The sequence below is a fragment of the Colias philodice genome, chromosome 12 (genome assembly GCF_061535455.1).
Source record: "Colias philodice isolate Cphi_HAF_F1 chromosome 12, ilColPhil1 Martin Lab GWU primary, whole genome shotgun sequence".
In the NCBI taxonomy this organism is placed as follows: Eukaryota; Metazoa; Arthropoda; class Insecta; order Lepidoptera; family Pieridae; genus Colias; species Colias philodice.
In genome coordinates, this window is record NC_143097.1 from 3831517 (window position 1) to 3850960 (window position 19444).

At 32.3% G+C, this 19444-nt stretch overlaps 3 protein-coding genes across 6 annotated transcripts; 2 read left to right on the top strand and 1 right to left on the bottom strand.

The window, feature by feature from the left end:
* The first annotated feature begins 214 nt into the window (after positions 1 to 214).
* LOC149483876 (enoyl-CoA delta isomerase 1, mitochondrial-like) lies at positions 215 to 13586 on the top strand. Of its 3 annotated transcripts, none has more exons than XM_089701370.1 (5): positions 215 to 354; positions 10756 to 10991; positions 11773 to 11919; positions 12671 to 12883; positions 13209 to 13585. In XM_089701370.1, the coding sequence occupies exons 2-5, from the start codon at positions 10767 to 10769 to the stop codon at positions 13461 to 13463; spliced, it is 840 nt and encodes a 279-aa protein (XP_089557496.1). In that variant the 5' UTR covers positions 215 to 354; positions 10756 to 10766; the 3' UTR covers positions 13464 to 13585. The 3 variants fall into 3 exon arrangements, with proteins under 3 accessions (XP_089557496.1, XP_089557497.1, XP_089557498.1); XM_089701371.1 differs by having other exon boundaries at positions 226 to 358; positions 13209 to 13586; XM_089701372.1 differs by lacking the exon at positions 215 to 354 and adding an exon at positions 10554 to 10613 and having other exon boundaries at positions 13209 to 13586.
* LOC149483877 (enoyl-CoA delta isomerase 1, mitochondrial-like) lies at positions 246 to 9659 on the top strand. Of its 2 annotated transcripts, none has more exons than XM_089701368.1 (5): positions 246 to 354; positions 760 to 995; positions 1396 to 1542; positions 8493 to 8705; positions 9188 to 9659. In XM_089701368.1, exons 2-5 carry the CDS (start codon positions 771 to 773, stop codon positions 9440 to 9442), a joined length of 840 nt encoding a protein of 279 aa, XP_089557494.1. In that variant the 5' UTR covers positions 246 to 354; positions 760 to 770; the 3' UTR covers positions 9443 to 9659. The 2 variants fall into 2 exon arrangements, with proteins under 2 accessions (XP_089557494.1, XP_089557495.1); XM_089701369.1 differs by having other exon boundaries at positions 250 to 358.
* Positions 13587 to 14546: 960 nt separating the features above from the next.
* LOC149483878 (dynein regulatory complex subunit 3-like) lies at positions 14547 to 19245 on the bottom strand. Its single transcript, XM_089702030.1, has 9 exons — positions 19146 to 19245; positions 18595 to 18962; positions 18328 to 18500; positions 17511 to 17720; positions 17081 to 17221; positions 16641 to 16842; positions 15820 to 16005; positions 15304 to 15443; positions 14547 to 14926 (listed from the first exon to the last, which is right to left on the bottom strand). Exons 1-9 carry the CDS (start codon positions 19243 to 19245, stop codon positions 14782 to 14784), a joined length of 1665 nt encoding a protein of 554 aa, XP_089558156.1. The 3' UTR covers positions 14547 to 14781.
* Positions 19246 to 19444: the final 199 nt, after the last annotated feature.

The following is a 19444-nucleotide window of genomic DNA, read 5'->3' on the forward strand; positions in this document are numbered from 1 at the left end:
TCGATTGAGGTCATTTTTGACCCAAAATTCTATGGATGGGGTGCTAAAGTGCATTTTTTTTTATACCTAAAATTTAAAAAATTATTTAAAAAAAAACTAAAGGGGACCTAACGAAAAAATTGTGGGACCTTAAAGGACCTAACGGGGACCTAACGATCAAGGTCATTTTCGACCCAAAATTCCATTGATGGGGTGCTAAGTTTGCACTGGTAAACGGAAGTGAATCGGAACGGAACTTAGACGTAAACAATAATTGACAAAATGCCAAGTAGATAAACTAGATTAAATTGTTCCAATTTCAATTTTCAAGTCCAAAGGTTTATTTCAATTTTTTTAGACAACAAGTACATACCTGTAAGTATTTATTTTATTTTAAAACAGGTATATTCACTTGAAAATGTTATAGGTACTTTAATATATTTAAAGTTAATCTTTATACAGAATAATTGATAGTTTAGAAGATAATTATAATATCAAGATTCAAATAGCAAAACAAAATAATTTTAAATAAATAATCCCCTTGGTATCAGTATAAAATGTAGGTAGGTAATATTATATTCCTCGCAGTATTTAAAAAAACAATTTATCGGGCTACTGGTATATATATTGCAATTTTATCAAAAACAATTAAGAGGTGTTTCTCTTAATTTGCGATAAGTATACGATCGCAATAAATAAAATTATCAAATTTAATCAAATATTTACTGAAAAATATCTATTTAAAGGATCTGTAACAAAAATTATTGTTTATTCCTACAGTAACCAGTAAGATGATAAGACAAGGAATAAGAAGTTTAAAGCAAGTCGCTCCCAGCATTAGGGCTTTGTCCAGTCAAGCAAACCTAACAAGCTTGAACGCTGACAATGAAGGTATTGCAGTCCTAACGTTACAAAGACCACCTGTGAATAGTCTTAATTTGGACTTGCTGCAAGAAATAAGCAAATCTCTGGATGAAGTTGGCAAGAATAAATTCAGAGCCCTGATTCTGACTTCTGTAAGTATATTTTTTTTTATAAATTTACCATTTCCATTCTCAATAATTATTTATAATTTTTTGCTGTAAAAACTCATAAAAAAAAAGTTAACAATAATAATTTAATTAACAGTGCAGTGATATTGCTGTGTATAGTATAGTGCTATTATAGAACTCGTATGCAGGATTGATTAGAAGATTAAAACTTATACCTCTTATCTAAGATGCGAACTAAATGCATTAAAAAACATTAATTTATAATATATTTTCATACTTTTCTCTCAGTTAATATTAAAAAATCTCAGATAAAGCAGAATATACACATAAGATATGAAACCAATTATGTATATTAAAAACAAAACAAGCTACCACTTAAAATGCCTAGGTATCCTTTATCTTAGAAGATATTTATTCCTTACAGGCATCACCCACAGTATTTTCAGCTGGTCTTGATATTATGGAGATGTATAAACCTGATATGAAAAGAGCAGAACTTTTCTGGACAACATTGCAAGAAGTTTGGCTAAAACTCTTCGAATCCAGCTACATAACAGCTGCTGCGATTAATGTAAGTCATATTATATATTATATTACATCAGTTATAAACTTATAAAACAATAATCTATTATATCTTTTGTTAGAACTTGATAATTATAAGTTAAAAGAATCTAAAACATCAGGAAAATATCTTTCATTTGTAAGGAGGGGTCAACAAACGTTCATGTTTAATAAATTAAAATTAATTAGTAAGAAGAGCATATAAATAAATAAGTTTATGTAAATTCATTGTGAACAATGTAGTTAAACTTTGCGGGAGCGATTCGACTTTTTTAAAAAAATAAAATAAAATTAAAATTAAACTTATTTAATTATTAACTATAACAAGTGGACGATTTGGAGTCACAAATGTTAATGCCAGAATTACATGCAATGATACAATCGATACCTTATTGCGAAATAAATGTTTTTCAATAACTGCAACGCTTATGCTAAATTGCAAGAACTCTCCGGTGGTCTTGCTGAGGCCAGCGGAAGGCTATTGCTCAACCTAATACAGAGGGTTGGGGTGGATGCGTAACTCCTCCCTCCTTAAGTGCGAAATTATCGGTTTGTTCATTTTTAATAACTATCCGATGATTTCGCAGACATGTTACATTTAATATCTTATAACGAAGTAAGTAAAGTAAAAATAGAATTACAAGTACAAAGATTAAAAATAGAGACGTATAGCCTAAAGTAGCACTGAATCTAAAATTTCTTTCACTGTTAACCATTTCACTATCACTGAACACTGATTGCTTTAATATCGTTGACATATATTTAACTTCGTCCAAGTTGATGCCTCGCATATTGAGTACACGTGTACTGGATAATATTGGAGTTCTATTCACAGGTAATTGCGGCAAAACTATAATTTTTGTTGGTTCTACAGGATCATTCTCAGTGATTACTTGGTGAGGGCGAATCGTTATATTCTGGATCTCGATGCTACATGGTTCGTCGATGGTCATTATATATGTGCCCACGACAGGATATTTGCTGACATCACCATTGCAAATTTGAGTCAGAGTATTTCTGTATTTTGAGAAAAGTATCCAACTTATAGGTGTGATTCTTTGAATTCTTACATTCTCTATATTGATTAGCTGTTGTTCGCAGTGCATTGGGTTTCCTTCAAATTTAAGCAGTTGTTCTATGCAAGTAGTTTCAGGATATGGCGTTTGATTTTGTTCATCGCATAGAAATTGTTCTCCAGCAGCGAGCGATCGGCAAGGTTTTACGATCGGTAAGTATTTCATCCCCTTTGCCAACAGGTAAGGATATTTAGGAAAAATGGAAAGGGTTTTACTATCGGATGCACGGTACATAGGTAAAGAGTATAATTTGTAATAGTTATAAGTATAATTATCTGTAATTGGAACCTCCATTATGAACGTAATCTGGTTTTGTTTAATATACGATTTAACATTAATAGTTTCTTCTAGTTTTACTAAATTTGCCTCACTCGCTTTAAACACTAAATTTTCAGTTTGAGATATAAGAATTAAATGTTGCAACAGCTCAGTAGAATTAATAATACTTTGATGTAATATGGATACTTTACTAAATGCTAGAGCAGTCTCTATTTCTCCTAATTTTATAAAAATAGAACGAAAATTACTAACAAATAAATTTAAAAGGCTTACAACATAAGTAGTATAAACCCAATGATTATCCTTAGATGCTAATTCCTTAATCATAGATTCTACAATTTTTAAACGCTTATCTAATATATTAGAATTTTGATTTAAGACTTCAGTAGAATTGATAAAACTATCGAGCATTTTAGATATTAAGGTAATTTTATTTCTAATGATAGTCTGATCGTTTTCAAGTTTAGCTGTAAGTTTATCGTATCTAATTGCGTCACTATAGTCTAAATTTCCCGTTATAATTTTAATTAAGGAACCCAGAGGGTTGAGGATACCTCTTTTGACGCGTTTGTGTGGAACTAACTGTTCGTATTTCTGAACCGTTATGTCGCGAATATATTCAGCGTGATATTTTGCCACTTGAAAATCGTGTAAGTATGAAATATTCTTATTAATTAAACTATCGAATTCACTGTATTTGCTAATAATAAAATTTAAGTCATCATTTATCTTATCTAAATTTAAAACCTTAATTATAGTCCAATAGTCTGTTTGGAGATATGCTTGCCCTTCTTTCACAGGATAAATTCCCGGGTTATGTTGAAGAATTTGTAGTTGAAGGGCCAGCGCGGACCTCATCACTATCAGCCAACACCACCTGCGGAGGGCGTTTTACATTTTTAATAGGGACCTTAGTCTTCCGTTTACCAATCTCTATCGGTATAACGTTCCTTGAACCTTGTCCTATAACCTTAGCTTTATGGAATCGCGGCTTATCCTTGCTTTTTCGCTTATTAACGTCTTTCGCAAATATAATTTTTCCTGATGGGAGACTGATTTGGTCTTCACCACCTCTCCTATCCTTTACCTTTTGCTTAGTTTCGATCATTTTCTCTGCTAAATGTTTATATAGAATCTTTAAACGTTTTGCATGGTCCTTAACCAATTGCTGTATATAATGCTGCTCGAAATCAGCGTTAAATAAGCTACCTGAATCCGTGTGACCAAATACGACTTCAAAAGGGGTTAAGCCCGTAACTGAATGAATGGAACTATTATAGGCAATAATTGAATACATCATTACTGATGCTGCATCCGTGCATTTCTCTTCATATTTCGCACATCTATAAATTTCACTAATGGTCGAATGTAAACGCTCAATTAATCCCATTGAATTAGGATTATTAGGTGAGCCGATATGAAGCTCAATTTTATGTAAATTCAAAAATTCCTTCATTAGCTCGTTGTTAAATTCACTACCGGGATCTGAACTAATCTTTCTAGGAGTGCCGTAAAATGAAAAATACTTCATGAGTGCACGCACTACCTCTGCCGTTGATCTATTGTCTATTGGAATGGCTTGACCTAACTTACTAAATGCGTCGATAATAGTTAAGTAATAATTTCCTTCTATCTGAAAAATATCAATAAATATTTCTTGGAACGGCGCGTCTTGTGTTTGAGTTAATTGTAAAATAGGTTTAAAGGGATTACGATCATACTTCATTTTACAACACATTTCACAGGCATTAATAAGGGCTGAAATAGTCTCCTGCATATTGTGCCAAAAATAATTTCTACGTATACTTGCTAGAGTCTCTTTAATACCGCGGTGACACGTTTTGCCTTGATGGTGTTTTATCATAATAGCCTTTTGTTCCTTCTCATCTTCTATAAAAACTACACGCTCCGTACATTCAAATAACAATACTGTATCCTTTCTAAATAATTCTAAGACAATGCTAGTGAACTGTTTGCGATGTTCATCATCTTCGAAATAAATGAAATACTTAACTTTCGGTTTAATATACTCTTTTAAAAATTGTTTTACTAGATCCTGGTTATTAGTAGGCAAGAAAACTTCTAAAACCTTTTGCTTTTCACGTGAAAGGTCGTGAACTTGCATTTCGTTCTTAAACCACGTATATACTAAAATTTGATTTGGTTTTGTGTCTATTGCTTCATGTAATATAGGTATACCGGACGATTCTACTATATTAGCTGAATGAACTGTATCCGATTTTGACGTTACAGATGGTGACCTGACTGGGTAGTCACATGTTCTAGGAGAACTTAGCGCCGATAAAGTTTCAGAGTCAGGAATAGATATCGTTTCGCTAGAATCGCGTTCTGATATAGTAATTGTACTAGAGTCGTTACGCGCTCTTGGCCTATTGTCTTTATCGCCTATATTAACAACCATGGATTCGTTTTCATTATCGGAATGCGTAGCGTTAACTCTAATTCTAGATAAAGCGTCCGCGTTAAAATTTTGCTTCCCAGTATCAACCATAAATTCGGAATTAATTTCAGGAATATAAATGTGTGGCAATTTCAGATTTGGATCGCAATTTAATTCTATGATTTTTTCTTTATAGAGGCTTTCGTTTGAAAATTTTCTTCATCAGACGGAAGCACATTAACGTCTTGAGTATCGTCAGTGGGTGTATAAATCTCATTCGCGTCATATTCGTAATTCGTATCGTAAGGATTACAGCCATAATAATTATTCGTATAGTCGTAAGGATTATAGCCATAGTAATAATTATCATTATGTAAGTCGGTTTCATTCACTCTAAAACCTGGCTGAGTTATATTTTGTGGTCGAGGGGGTGCCGTCCTCATGGAAACGTCAGTAGACTCAAAGCGGTTATTTTGAGGAGGTCTTTGACCGAAATTCTGTGGCGTCATACCAAAAGTTTCAGGAGGCCTATAACCAAATTGTGGGTTTTGATTAAATGTTGGCCTATAACCAAATTGTGGATTTTGATTTAATGTTGGTCTATAACCAAATTGTGGATTTTGATTGAATGAAGGCCTATACCCGAACTGTGGGTTTTTATTAAACGGTGGCTTATAACCAAATTGTGGATTTTTATTAAACGGTTGTTGGGGTGTGAATTTAAAACCAAATTTTTGAGGTACATTTGGTGTCCCAAAATTAAATCTTTGTTGAGGATTTTGTAAAAATTGGGGCACCGTTGTATTATTATGGGTACGATTGCGCGACTGATATTGTTCGTGAAAATTAACTTCTTCTAACACAATTTCTAGAGCCTGTTCTAATGTATTAGGCGATTTTAGTCTAACAATTCGCACCATATTTTCGGGCAAATTATACAAGAAAACGTTCAGGGCTGTATGATTATAAATCGCAATTTTCGCGCGTTTAATTTCCGTATCTACCGATAAATTAACCTTCGATATTAGTAACGATCTAATATTCTGTATCCTATTACAAAATTCAAGATAACTTTCCCCGGATTTTATTTTACAGGACTCGAGAGAGATTTTTATGCAATCCTCAGTTCGCGGATCACCAAAATGTTGTTCCAGCAATTCTTTTAGCGCGGGCCAAGTATTAATATCTTCGCGCTCGGATAATAACGCGGCGGCATCGCCTATTAATCTACTAGTTATAGCATGTAAAACGTAAATATTCTGCTCTTCATGCCCTCTAAATTTATTAATTATATATTCACATTTCCGAAAGAATAGATTCAAAATTCTTTTGTCTCCACCAAAAAGAGGAATAAGCTTTAACATATCACTCGGAATTGTTATTACGTTTACGCTTTCCATGTTAAATAAGTACAGAGTAATTAAAGTTCTGAAGTCTTTAACCAATTACAATAATTTCGAATTATAAAAATCACACACACACAGAAATCGATTTAAAACACAATATAATAAAAATTCTTAAAATATAGCACAATAAAAAAATTATATGTTATCAATTACTATAAAAATTAAAACTTGAAGTTAGGTATAAAATCACATATAAAATATAAAAATTATTAATTGAATTACGATCGATTTTGAGATCAATTAAATCAATTAATATTGATATTTCTTTATGCAAAAATCATTTAATTTTCTTATTTAAAACTTTTAATTAAGTTACACTCTATAGTTAATTAGTCTGTGCAGAGTTTTATGCAAGACAATTCTTAGAATTAAACACGATATTTCTTATGTATAAGTTATAACTAATTACTGATTTAATAGAATTTCATATTAAAACCAGATCCGTTATAATGCGAGACGTTCAATCCCAAAATAACAGTTAAAAATAGTTAAAAGTCAAAATTACACTCTCGTGAAAAGGATATGGGAATATATCAGAAAGGATGGCAAAAAGTTTTACTCACCAACCGATCGTCGATCCCATTATTCCTCGTCGTGGTCGTTTAACAAATTTATTTTTCGGTTCTTTTAGGATAGCACGGCCTTTATAGCAATGTTCTAGGGCTAATTTTGAAGACCTCTAGACATGCAGACCTTATATGGCTATCCTACCGGCTGCGCCAGTTAAACTTTGCGGGAGCGATTCGACTTTTTTAAAAAAATAAAATAAAATTAAAATTAAACTTATTTAATTATTAACTATAACAAGTGGACGATTTGGAGTCACAAATGTTAATGCCAGAATTACATGCAATGATACAATCGATACCTTATTGCGAAATAAATGTTTTTCAATAACTGCAACGCTTATGCTAAATTGCAAGAACTCTCCGGTGGTCTTGCTGAGGCCAGCGGAAGGCTATTGCTCAACCTAATACAGAGGGTTGGGGTGGATGCGTAACTATGTATTTGATTTGCATTGACTTAGAATAAATAGTATTATCAGTTAGATTTAATATAATAAGTGAAACCAAAGCACCGGTTTCAAGGATAACAGTGTTTACACTAACATTCGATGCTTACTCATTAAGTCATTAATATTTATTTCTATTTATTTCTATTTATCTATCACGGTTCATGAGACACAGCTTGGTAACAGACGGACTAGTAGACAGATAGATAGCAAAGTTAGACAGTGCGCGCACGAGCAACTTTGTCTCCGCAACTATTTTGTCTACGCAACTATTTTGTCTCTCCCACCTATGGGCTAGTATGAAAGTGCGCGCACGTAGCGACGCAACTCCCCATACAAATTGATGGGAGAGACAAAATAGTTGCGGAGACAAAGTTGCTTGTGTGCGCTAGCTCTTACAGTGACTGGTCCAGTTTTTATCCTTTGGGTACAGAACCGAAAAACTCTTTAATTTCTACAAAAAATAATACTATGTACACAAAAAATAAATAATAAATAATAATAAATAAATATTATAGGACATTATTACACAAATCGACCTAGTCCCACGGTAAGCTCAATTAAGGCTTGTGTTGTGGGTACTAGGCGACGATAAATATAATATTTAATAAATACATATATAGATAAACACCCAGACCCAAGAACAAATAATTGAGTTCATCACACAAATATTTGCCCTGACCGGGGATCGAACCCGGGACCGTTGGCTCAGTAGGCAGTTACTTACCACTGCGCCAACCGCGTCGTCTAAATCTCTATATTAACGAGATTTTCATACTATTCAAGGGCCACGCACCAGCTGGTGGATGTTTACTAGCCACATCTTGCGAATACCGCGCTATGGTGAATGGCAAATACACGATAGGGCTCAACGAAACGGCCCTCGGTATTGTAGCCCCGTCGTGGTTCATGGGCACTCTATGTAATACAGTACCTAGTAGACAGGCGGAATTGGCACTCACTACGGGAAAACTGTTCACTGTTGATGAGGCTTTGAAGGTATGTTTAAAAATGTACATAGTTGTACAGCAGTGCTTTTTCTTTCGTGGTCTTATCCTACTTCCTTCTAATATTATAAATGCGAAAGTTTGTGAGGTGTTTGGAGTGTGTATGTGTGTGTTTGTTACTCTTTCACGCAAGTACTACTTAACCGATTACAATGAAATTTAGCACACAGAGGGTAACTTGGATAACCACATAGGATAGGTTTTATCCCGGAAATCCCACGCGAACGATGTGAGAGAACTTAATTTGCCAACCCTACCATAAGTACCCGTCGCCATCTTCAGATCTATTCTCTATCTGCTCGGGTTATTATTATAGCATAGAAATATTATAATATTATACTGTTAATTGTTATTGCATTTTATGTAATCCGACATATTTTAATTCTAATTTGAGATGATGCTTATCAGTCATTGGACTTATTGCAAGTATAGACTAATGTTAATTAAATTAATTCTAATGAAAATATTTTTCAGGTGAGTCTTATCGACGATATTGCGACTGACAAAGAGGACGCGATAAATAAATGCAAAGAATTTATAAAGAAGTTCAACAGGATTCCGCCATTAGCAAGAGCGGTTACTAAACAAAAGTACAGAGCCAGTACAACCCAGTGGTTAAAAGATAATAGGAAAGCGGATGTTGCAGAATTCTTAGGTTTCCTAAGTAACCCTAAAATACAACAATCGTTGGAAATGTACATCCAGTCTTTGAAACAGAAAGCCAAATAGAACTTTTTATACCTTATATATACCTTGTAGTATAATATAAGACCCTTTTACCTGTAAAATGTAAAAAACACATCCACGTGAATGTTAATTATTATACAATTTTAGATAATTTATAGTAATACACGATTATATATTTTTATACTGTATGTTAAGTAAATGAATGATGTTTCTTTGTTAGTGACAAAGCTTTATCTGAATAAATGATAGTTAATTTTTATTTTGGTTTCATTGTAACACTAGGGTACGTACCTAACTTTACGCGCAGATTTTTAGTAAAAAAAAATTTTTTGAAGCTAGTTATTTTCGTCTTTCGCAATGTTACCCAAACTGTTTTGATTGTCCTTAATCTCAACAAATTATTATTTTATTTAATGAAAGTACTGTTATAGGTTACAAGTCAATAACTGCGTTAAAAACAACCGACTTCAAACTTGCACTTGCAACATTTACAAATACAGACAAAAATGCTCATAAAATAAAAACTACTGGGCCTATCCGAATAAAATTTTTATGGGACCAATTCGACACCATCCCGCATCGAACAAAAAAAGAATCACGTAAATCGGTCCAGAAACCACGGAGTAATCGGTGTACATACATAAAAAAAAAAAAAAAAACATACCGGCCGAATTGATAACCTCCTCCTTTTTTTTGAAGTCGGTTAAAAACCATTGTTGACTCAGAAAAAATAACATCACCTGCGGCGCAAAATGCGGGAATTATCGATAGTTTTTAATATATCGAACGTATTAAAGAGTAGATGTAGCGAGATTTTTTATGAAAACAATTTTAAAAGAAATTAAATTATCTTAATATCCATTACCTATAACTAATCGCTCCTACCCAATGTAATAACAAAGTGCAACAATTTAAAATACCTACAGGATATGAATAGGAACGCTAATTAATACCCTATCTACCCAAAAAGATTCGTTTTCATTATTAATTTCCATTATTTCAAGATCTTTCATAGAACAATAGTTACGCGCCAAAACGTACATACGTACATACTTGTAAGTATCTATTTTATTTTAAAATAGGTATAATCATTTGAACATGTTATACTTTAATAAATTTAAAGTTATACAATATACAGAATTATTGATAGTTTAGAAGTTAAATACTTAATTATAATATCAAGATTCAAACAGCAAAACAAAATAATTTATCGGTATAACTACTGTTATGTATTGCAATTTTATCAGAAACAATTAATACGATCGCAATAAATAAAATTATCAAATTTAATCAAATGTTTACTGAAAAATATCTATTTAAGGTTCTGTAAAAAAAAATATTGTTTATTCCTGCAGTAACCAGCAAGATGATAAGACAAGGAATAAGAAGTTTAAAACATGTCGCGCCCAGCGTTAGGGCTATGTCCAGTCAAGCAAACCTAACAAGCTTGAACGCTGACAATGAAGGTATTGCAGTCCTAACATTACAAAGACCACCTGTGAATAGTCTTAATTTGGACTTGCTGCAAGAAATAAGCAAATCTCTCGATGAAGTTGGCAAGAATAAATTCAGAGCCCTGATTCTGACTTCTGTAAGTATATTTTTTAATTAATGAACAATTTATTTTCTTGATTTTCTATTGTTCTTTGGTGTAAAAATTAATTAACAACAATAATTTTGCTAATTTTTTTATCAGTGCAGTGATAGGGAGCCATTATAGAACTCGTATCCAGGAGTGATTAGAAGATTAGAACGTCTTATCTAAGACGCAAACTAAATGCATTAAAAAATGACCTTGAGTCTTATTACAAAACAGTTTTTATAAAAAAATTCAAATTAAAAATTTATCTTCAATAAAAGACTTTCACAAATAAAAATGATTGCTCATTGTCTGGCTGTTAACTATATACACACACACACACACGCACACCCACACAAACTGCATGCCCGAAATGTTATTATTAAATATTAACCTTATTTAAAAAATCAATTTGTTTCTAATTATTCTGTACTTACTTACTTACTTTATAAAATATGTAAAGTCTACTAGTATATAAGTTAACTAAACAATACTGGCTAAGTCTAGAGAGGAAGGCGTCGATCGTCTCTAGCACAGGTATGTTCCTAGTTGAGGCGATCGTCCGCGTCGTGTCTAATTTGTTTTGTATTTATGTATTGTTTCGAAATAAACGATTTTTATTTATTTATTTATTTATTTATTATATATAAGTATTTATTTAAAATTATAGTTATGTTTATCAGCCATCTGGTTTATTTATTTTTCATAAATAAAATTATATAACTAATTGTAACTGTGACTTTTCTCCTCTATATCTTAAATCTTAGACTTAGAAGATAATTATTCCTTACAGGCATCACCCACAGTATTTTCAGCTGGTCTCGATATTATGGAGATGTACAAACCTGATATGAAAAGAGCAGAACTTTTCTGGACAACATTGCAAGAAGTTTGGCTAAAACTCTTCGAAGCCAGCTACATAACAGCTGCTGCGATTAATGTAAGTGATTTTATATTAAACTAGCGGTCCGCCCCGGCTTCGCCCGTGGTACATATTTACGTTTTCTCGACATAAAAACCATCCTCGTACTTCAAGGAATATAATAAAAAAAAGAATTATCGAAATCGGTTCAGCCGTTCTCGAGTTATGCGCTTACCAACACATTTTGCGATTCATTTTTATATATAAAGAAGATCTAATATTATATGCGTGTGACGCTTGATTTTAAATTTTATTTGAATGATACAATGTCGATAATAGTTTGACAGTAAAAAATGCGCTGCGCTGCGCTCCTCCATATCCGCGCCGGCCCTTGCTCATTATTTTTAATTTGCATGGTTCAAGATGGATTTAAGATAATATGATAAACGATTTAAACGAATGATTAAAAAAAAAGATACCCATCCAATTTATGTCCTCCTCTGATACCCATCCAATTTATCTCCTCCTCCTTATCCTCCTATCTCTTTCTTCGGCACAAGAAACACCTTCGAAAGCAAGAAATTTAAAGACGACAGCGAAATGATGGCCGCTAGTGAAGGGTTTTTGAGGATGTATAATCAGTTTTTTTTTGTGGAAATTCTGATTGTAGAAAAAAAGAAGTATATTTTCTAGTAAGAAGACTATCTAGATATCTCTAGCATAATTATTTTAACAACAATCACGTTGCTTATTGTTGATTATCATTACTTTTGGATCAACCCATTTATACCCTAGAAAACATTATATTCATTCAGTTTTTACATTCCAGGGTCACGCACCAGCCGGTGGTTGTTTACTAGCGACATCTTGCGAATATCGAGCTATGGTGAGCGGCAAATACACGATAGGGCTTAATGAAACCGCTCTGGGTATTGTGGCCCCAGTGTGGTTCATGGACACTATATGTAATACATTGCCTAGAAGGCAGGCAGAATTGGCACTTACTACGGGAAAATTGTTCACTGTGGATGAGGCCTTGAAGGTTTGTTTAAATTAGTAGGTATAGGTTGCGCTTGCGCCTTCGTTTGCGTGGAGCAATCCACCTTTATTATAATTTTGTGAGGATGTTTGTTACACTTTCACGCAAACACTACTGAACCGATCACAATGACTCCAGACACAAATTATTATATGTTACGATCTTTCCGTTTTACTATAATCGCAAATATTTTATCAATCTAAAAAGGCTATTATTTAATATTATTGCATAGTAATATAATTTTATTATATTGTTATTGCATTTTATGTTATCCAACATGCTAATTTGAGATGATAATAAAAAAAATTTCTAATAAAAATATTTTCAGGTGGGTCTAATCGACGATGTTGCGACTGACAAAGAGGACGCGATAAATAAATGCAAAGAATTTATAAAGAAGTTCAACAGGATTCCGCCATTAGCAAGAGCGATTACTAAACAAAAGTACAGAGCCAGTACAACCCAGTGGTTAAAAGACAATAGGAAAGCTGATGCTGCAGAATTCTTAGGTGTCCTAAGTAACCCTAAAACGCAACAATCCTTGGAAATATACATCCAGTCTTTGAAAAAGAAAGCCAAATAGAACTTTTAGTATAATGTAAGACTCTTTTTACCTGTAAAATGTAAAAAAAACGCATCCACGTGAATGTCAATTAATTACAATACAATTTTAGATATGATTAGACACGATTGTATATTATTATAGGTACTGTAAGTATGTTAAGTAAATGAATGAAGTTTTTTGTTAGATATATTTATCTGAATAAATAATACTTAATTTTTATTTTGGTTTCATTATAACCCTAATTACCTACATAACTTTACGTGCAAATTTTTTCGAGTCTAAAATAATTTTTAAGGCGTTTTCGTCTTTCGCAATGTAAAAATAATAATTTGTTTTATTGTCCTTAATCTCAACAAATTATTATTTTATATTGAAAGAACTGTTAAAACCATTTTTGACTCAGAAAAAATAAATAACAGTTGTGTATGGTTATTTTAAACAATAAATGATAACCCATGTTGAAACATTCTCGCCCGAAGGACGACATTTTCTTTTTAGTAGTAGGTTTTTTTTTTAGTTTTAGGTACTTAAAGCAATAAAATTTAAAATGGTTATAAATATTTTGAAGAATTTGTAGGTAATCAAGGTCAATTGCTTTTCTATATTACATCATTTACTTAAAAAAAATCGTTTAAGTATTGCTTTTCTTAAAATAATACATCAGATCAATGGGTTACTATTTACACAGTACATATTGTTGTTGGTTATATACAAAAAGAAAATGCTGCGTCTCAGCCTGTCCAAAACTCAAAACAGCGCTGTTTTTTGACGCCCTTGATAATTCTTATTAATTACCTTAGGTATCTCAAATAGGTAGGTAAATAGGTCTTAGGTAATAATATTTACAGGCAGAAATCAGAATTCATCGACGAAGTTGCCACAGACAGAGAAGACGCGAGACGAGAACAAAAATATACACTAAAGATAAATCATTCATTTATTCGTTCATTCAAAATCATAAACCAAGGAACAATAATCAATAAAGTATAAGTAGTATGAACATGAATTCCAAATACTGAAAAATTGTTAGTAATAATTATTATTCTAATTAGATATTAACGATAAAAACATTATGTGAAAAATATAATCCGTGTGGTCAATGGTCACAAAACAGAAACAAAGTAAATATATAATTATATATTTTTTCGTTTAATAAGTAAATTTTGGGGAGAAAAAAACTTCTTATACATACTTACTGACAAAAACTCACATTATTAATACCAATATTTGTTTTAGACCCACTAAGTGCTACATTCATAGATATTTCTGCAACTAAGGAACACACAAAATATATACTTTTTGCTCCATATTTCAAAACCAAGATCTATCAATTATATCAAAACTCATCAGCCAGCAACGCAGCCGTTTCAGGGTCCACGGTTTCCGTCATGCTCATTTGCATGTCCGTCCATTCTTCTCTTTGGTTGTCTATGAAATAATAGATCTCGGCTATGCGATCGCGGTTGCGTTTCACTTCGTTGCTAAAAAATGTAATAAAATATTGTTTTAATCAGACGGTGACGTTTGGATTTTTTATTTTCGTAATTTTTTTTAATAAATTACAATAAGATACGGACTATGTGAACACCAGATTTGTATGAAATAAAAAAAACCTGGCATACATAAAAACAAAGAATATTATTATCTTAATTATTGTGAAATCAAATTAACGGATCAAATGCCGGATCAAAATAACGGTTACATACCTACTTAAATTGCATTACTTTTAGAATATAGAGTTATAAAAGATAGAGCTTTTTTAATATAAATATTATCAGTAGCCATAGCTTTATTAGTGTATCATGACTAGAGTGTTTTTTTAGAAACTGTCAATTTTTTCTACCATACTACTACTCACTCATTAGTCCCTTGCACGAGTTCATCGCGCCAGTTGTTAGCGCGAGTCATGAGCAAGTCTTCACGAGCGTCAATAAACCTCATATGGTTATCTGACGATTGTGCTACTAGATTCATCATTGCGTCTCTATCCATCATTACCTGTGATATAGAAGATAATTTTGTTTAGAAGTGTTAATATTACCTACTTAGATAAAGTGACTAAATGAATATACATACATTCGATTTTATTAAAGATTTTTTGGCACTTCAACCTAATCTACTCTAATTATTCAATTTTTTACAAGAATATATCATTCAACTGTTGTTTGGCAAAAACAAAATCTATTCCCCTCTAGCTGTTTCGGTGTCTACAAACTACTTATAAACTCAGTAAAAATTAATCATGCTGCTGATATAATTTGTCATTGGGATCACAAAAAGACTTCCTACCCGCATCCTGTTTAAACATTAAAATTTAAATGATGTTATTATATCCTCAATAGTCTCGCATTAAACTAAACATAATATTAAAAACCTCAAACAATTCCGGCGGCGCATCACCCAACATAACTTTATTACCCAAGAGTTTGGAGAGCGTTTCAAACTGTCTCATCGACCAAATGCCCTCATGTTCTCGCCACGCACCGAACGCGTTTCTAGACACTTCTAGAAGCTTCGTTATCATTTCCGTCATGTTCACTGAGAATTGGACCCTGGATTCCTACAAGTGTTCTTATCTATACTAATATTATAAAGAGGAAAGGTTTGTGATTATGTATGTATGGTTTTCACGCATAAACTACTGGACCAATTTTGATGAAATTTGGCACAATCTTTTGACCCTGAGAAAGAACACAGGCTACCTTTTATTGCGAAATATGTACCACGAGCGAAGCCGGGGCGGACCGCTAGTTCATCAATAAAAGAAAGAAGATGAATTGATTGAACAATAAACGATATGGAGCCAAAAATATTTTATTGCAGAGACCAGATAGAATCAAAACTTCCAATAATGATAATTTATTTACTCTTTTATAAATCCAATATGTATAAAAAATTGTCTTGAAAAATAAAATACACTAGGTATTAGCAAAATACAAGAGCTTATTTAATGGATTAGCAAAGCAAAACCACAGACTAATAATAATATACTACGTATACAAGCAAAACCATGTTTTTTATTATGGTGTTTTTGCTTTATTATGTTGAAAAGTTGAAACATTTAAGTTATAAATTATCGAAAAATAGTGCTATATAATATAACTCTTCACTAAAAAAGTGTCGGAAGAAGAAGGTGGATTTACGTCGCATTTCGCAATTTTTTGCTAGATTTTTCAAAACTAATAATCTAATTACCTCGCAGCGTTCATACAATTGCATTTCAATAGACATTAGTTTCTTCCACAGATCATAGACAAGTTCATTGAACGCCTCTCCCGCGTCTATGATATTTGGCTCTACTTGCTCTATGGTCGCTTGTTTCGCTGTCACTTTGTTGATTATTTCATTCATTTGATCTACCAACGGTTTCTTTTTGGTTTCAAATTCTTCTACTACCCTACACATTTCAAATAAGAATAAAATTATACAGAGATAAATAAACGAATTGTGTTAATTCTGTTTTTTTGTGCGTTTTCTTTACAACTGATTAAGTCTCTAACGTGGACGAGGTAGGGACTAACAAAATTGAACTTTATATGCACTAGACTTCCACTCAAATAATTGCATTATAGTTTCCTCTATAACTTTAAAAAATTTTAGTGTTATTAAAGTAATAAACGGTGTACTTCACTTACTGCTTACTCTTCTTAACACTTTCTTCCAAGGCATTATCCACAAGGTCTTTGAAGAGTTTTATTTCGTGCTGCCTCGCGTTATACGCCCCTTGTGCGAATTCCACTAGACCCGCCATTGTTTCTACGTATTGTTCCTTGTATCTGAAATTCAATATTAAATTAAAGTTAAATTAAATTCAATAACAATATGAAAAGTAGAGATTGGTACAGAAAGAGACGATAAGTTTAGGATCTTTAAATGCAATAATGAAATGAAAAGAAATAATCAAATACTTACTTACCTATACAAAAAAAATATCATCGGATTATTTGTACACTTAATGACGAAGAATAATATTGGATTATTATTTTGTATATCGGATTATTATTATTCTGTGTAAAATTTTAAAAGTATTACAAATTTTTTTACGTTTCTAAGAAAAATACCCACTGTTCATAAAATCCAATAAGCTCTCCTCCGATCTTCAGAAGCAACGCACCATCTGGATCTTTCTCGAACATGGATTCGATCAACTCCGGCCCACTCAAATACTCCACAAACGATAGCGCGTAAAATTTCACTTTAGCATCGTATTCTTCTTTGGCTATTCGCGCTTTTTCCGATTTTTCATCTGCATCGTCTAACTTACGGAGGAGACCGCTAAAATTGAACGTAGTGTGAAAAAAACAAAGAATAGGATCGATTCAGCGCCATATTGTGAATTCATAGGTGTTAATTAAAGTTTCCAATTAAATTAAGTTTTTATAATTTATTCTGTTGATGATATTCTAAGAGTCATACAAAATGAAATGAACCGTTAAAATAAATTATTATTTAAATCTATACTAATATTATAAAGCTGAAGAGTTTGTTTGTTTCTTTGTTTGTTTGAACGCGCTAATCTCAGGTCCGCGATTTGAAAAATTATTTCAGTGTTAGATAGCCCATTCATCGAGGAAGGCTATAGGCTGTATATCATCACGCTAAGACCAACAGCAGCGGAGCCACGCGGGTGAATCCGCGGACCGCAGCTAGTTCAAAATAATTCTTAAAGTAAATCTTTTTCACATTTGACACATACTTATAGGTCATTCACGAAGCTAATTCGCTACTTGCATTTTTATTTAAAAAATATAATATGATGTGTTATTTATTTCTTATACTAATATTAAGTAGGTATGTATTATCCCTTTTCAAACTTTCGTCAAAAAGTTCAAAAACAACGGAACCTAAAATGTAGCATAGGTACAATTTTTTATACTTTTACCGAAATATAGCTTGGCCAGCTTCTCTCTCTTCTTCCGTAATAAGTTTATAGTCGAGATACGTAACTCTTGTTAGAGCAGATTTCAAAAACTGATTGGTCATTGGATCATCACAGCATGGATTGCCTTTGAAACTTACTGAGCGGAGTTTGCGAAATCTTCGTAGATACGACATCTATATCAAAAAGATTTAAATAAATATTCACTCATTTATGAAGTAGTAGTAGATGATAATACAAGAAAATGCACATAAACTTGTTAAATCTGACCTCTTTATAATCTTCAATCAAATTATCGCCAATACTAAAAACCAGCAAATTCTCCAATGTCTCCATATTCTCCAACTTTCGTATTCTATTATGGAATAAAGTAAGAACTTCCAAATTGACTAATTCGTCTAAATTTTCAATCTTCTCTATTTTATTAAATGATAAATCTAATTCATTTAAACCAGTCAATTGTCCTAAGTTTTCTATTTTTTCAATTAAGTTGTGAGCTAACGTTAATTTTCTTAACGATTTTAACATCCATAAATGATCAATTCTCAAGATATTTTGAAACTCTAATCGTACTATAGGTGCTTCGTCTAAATGAACACCTTCCTCAGCAAAAAGTCTTCCTGCTTCTTCAGTTGGACCTAGAGAAAAAAGTAAATGTTGAAGTACCTACATCTCAATAAAAAAATTTGTTTAGTCTGCCTACCAAAAAACGTTTGCGATTTTTTAGAACATTCAAAGTTTTTCGTATATAATTATTATAATAGATAGATAATATAGAAAATATCAATAGATGAGTAACTAGGAATATTTAATAAATTTACCGTATTCGAGAATGCATCTGGTGAGCATTGCATTATCAATAACTCCTGGTTCAATAGCAGGATGTATGATCAAACTGTTTAGAGATTTTTTCTCAGTCATATTCAATCGGGGCGATTATGTTAAACCGTTACTCCCAGCGTTACACAAGAATGTCTTTATTAAATAGAAAGAAAAATAGATAGGTACGTTGATTGAACACAACACCGCGGCCGTTTCTAGGATACCAAATTGAATTGTTTATTTATTTGACCGATATGACCCGTGACATAAAAAATAGTGACAAAATAAGTATGTATGT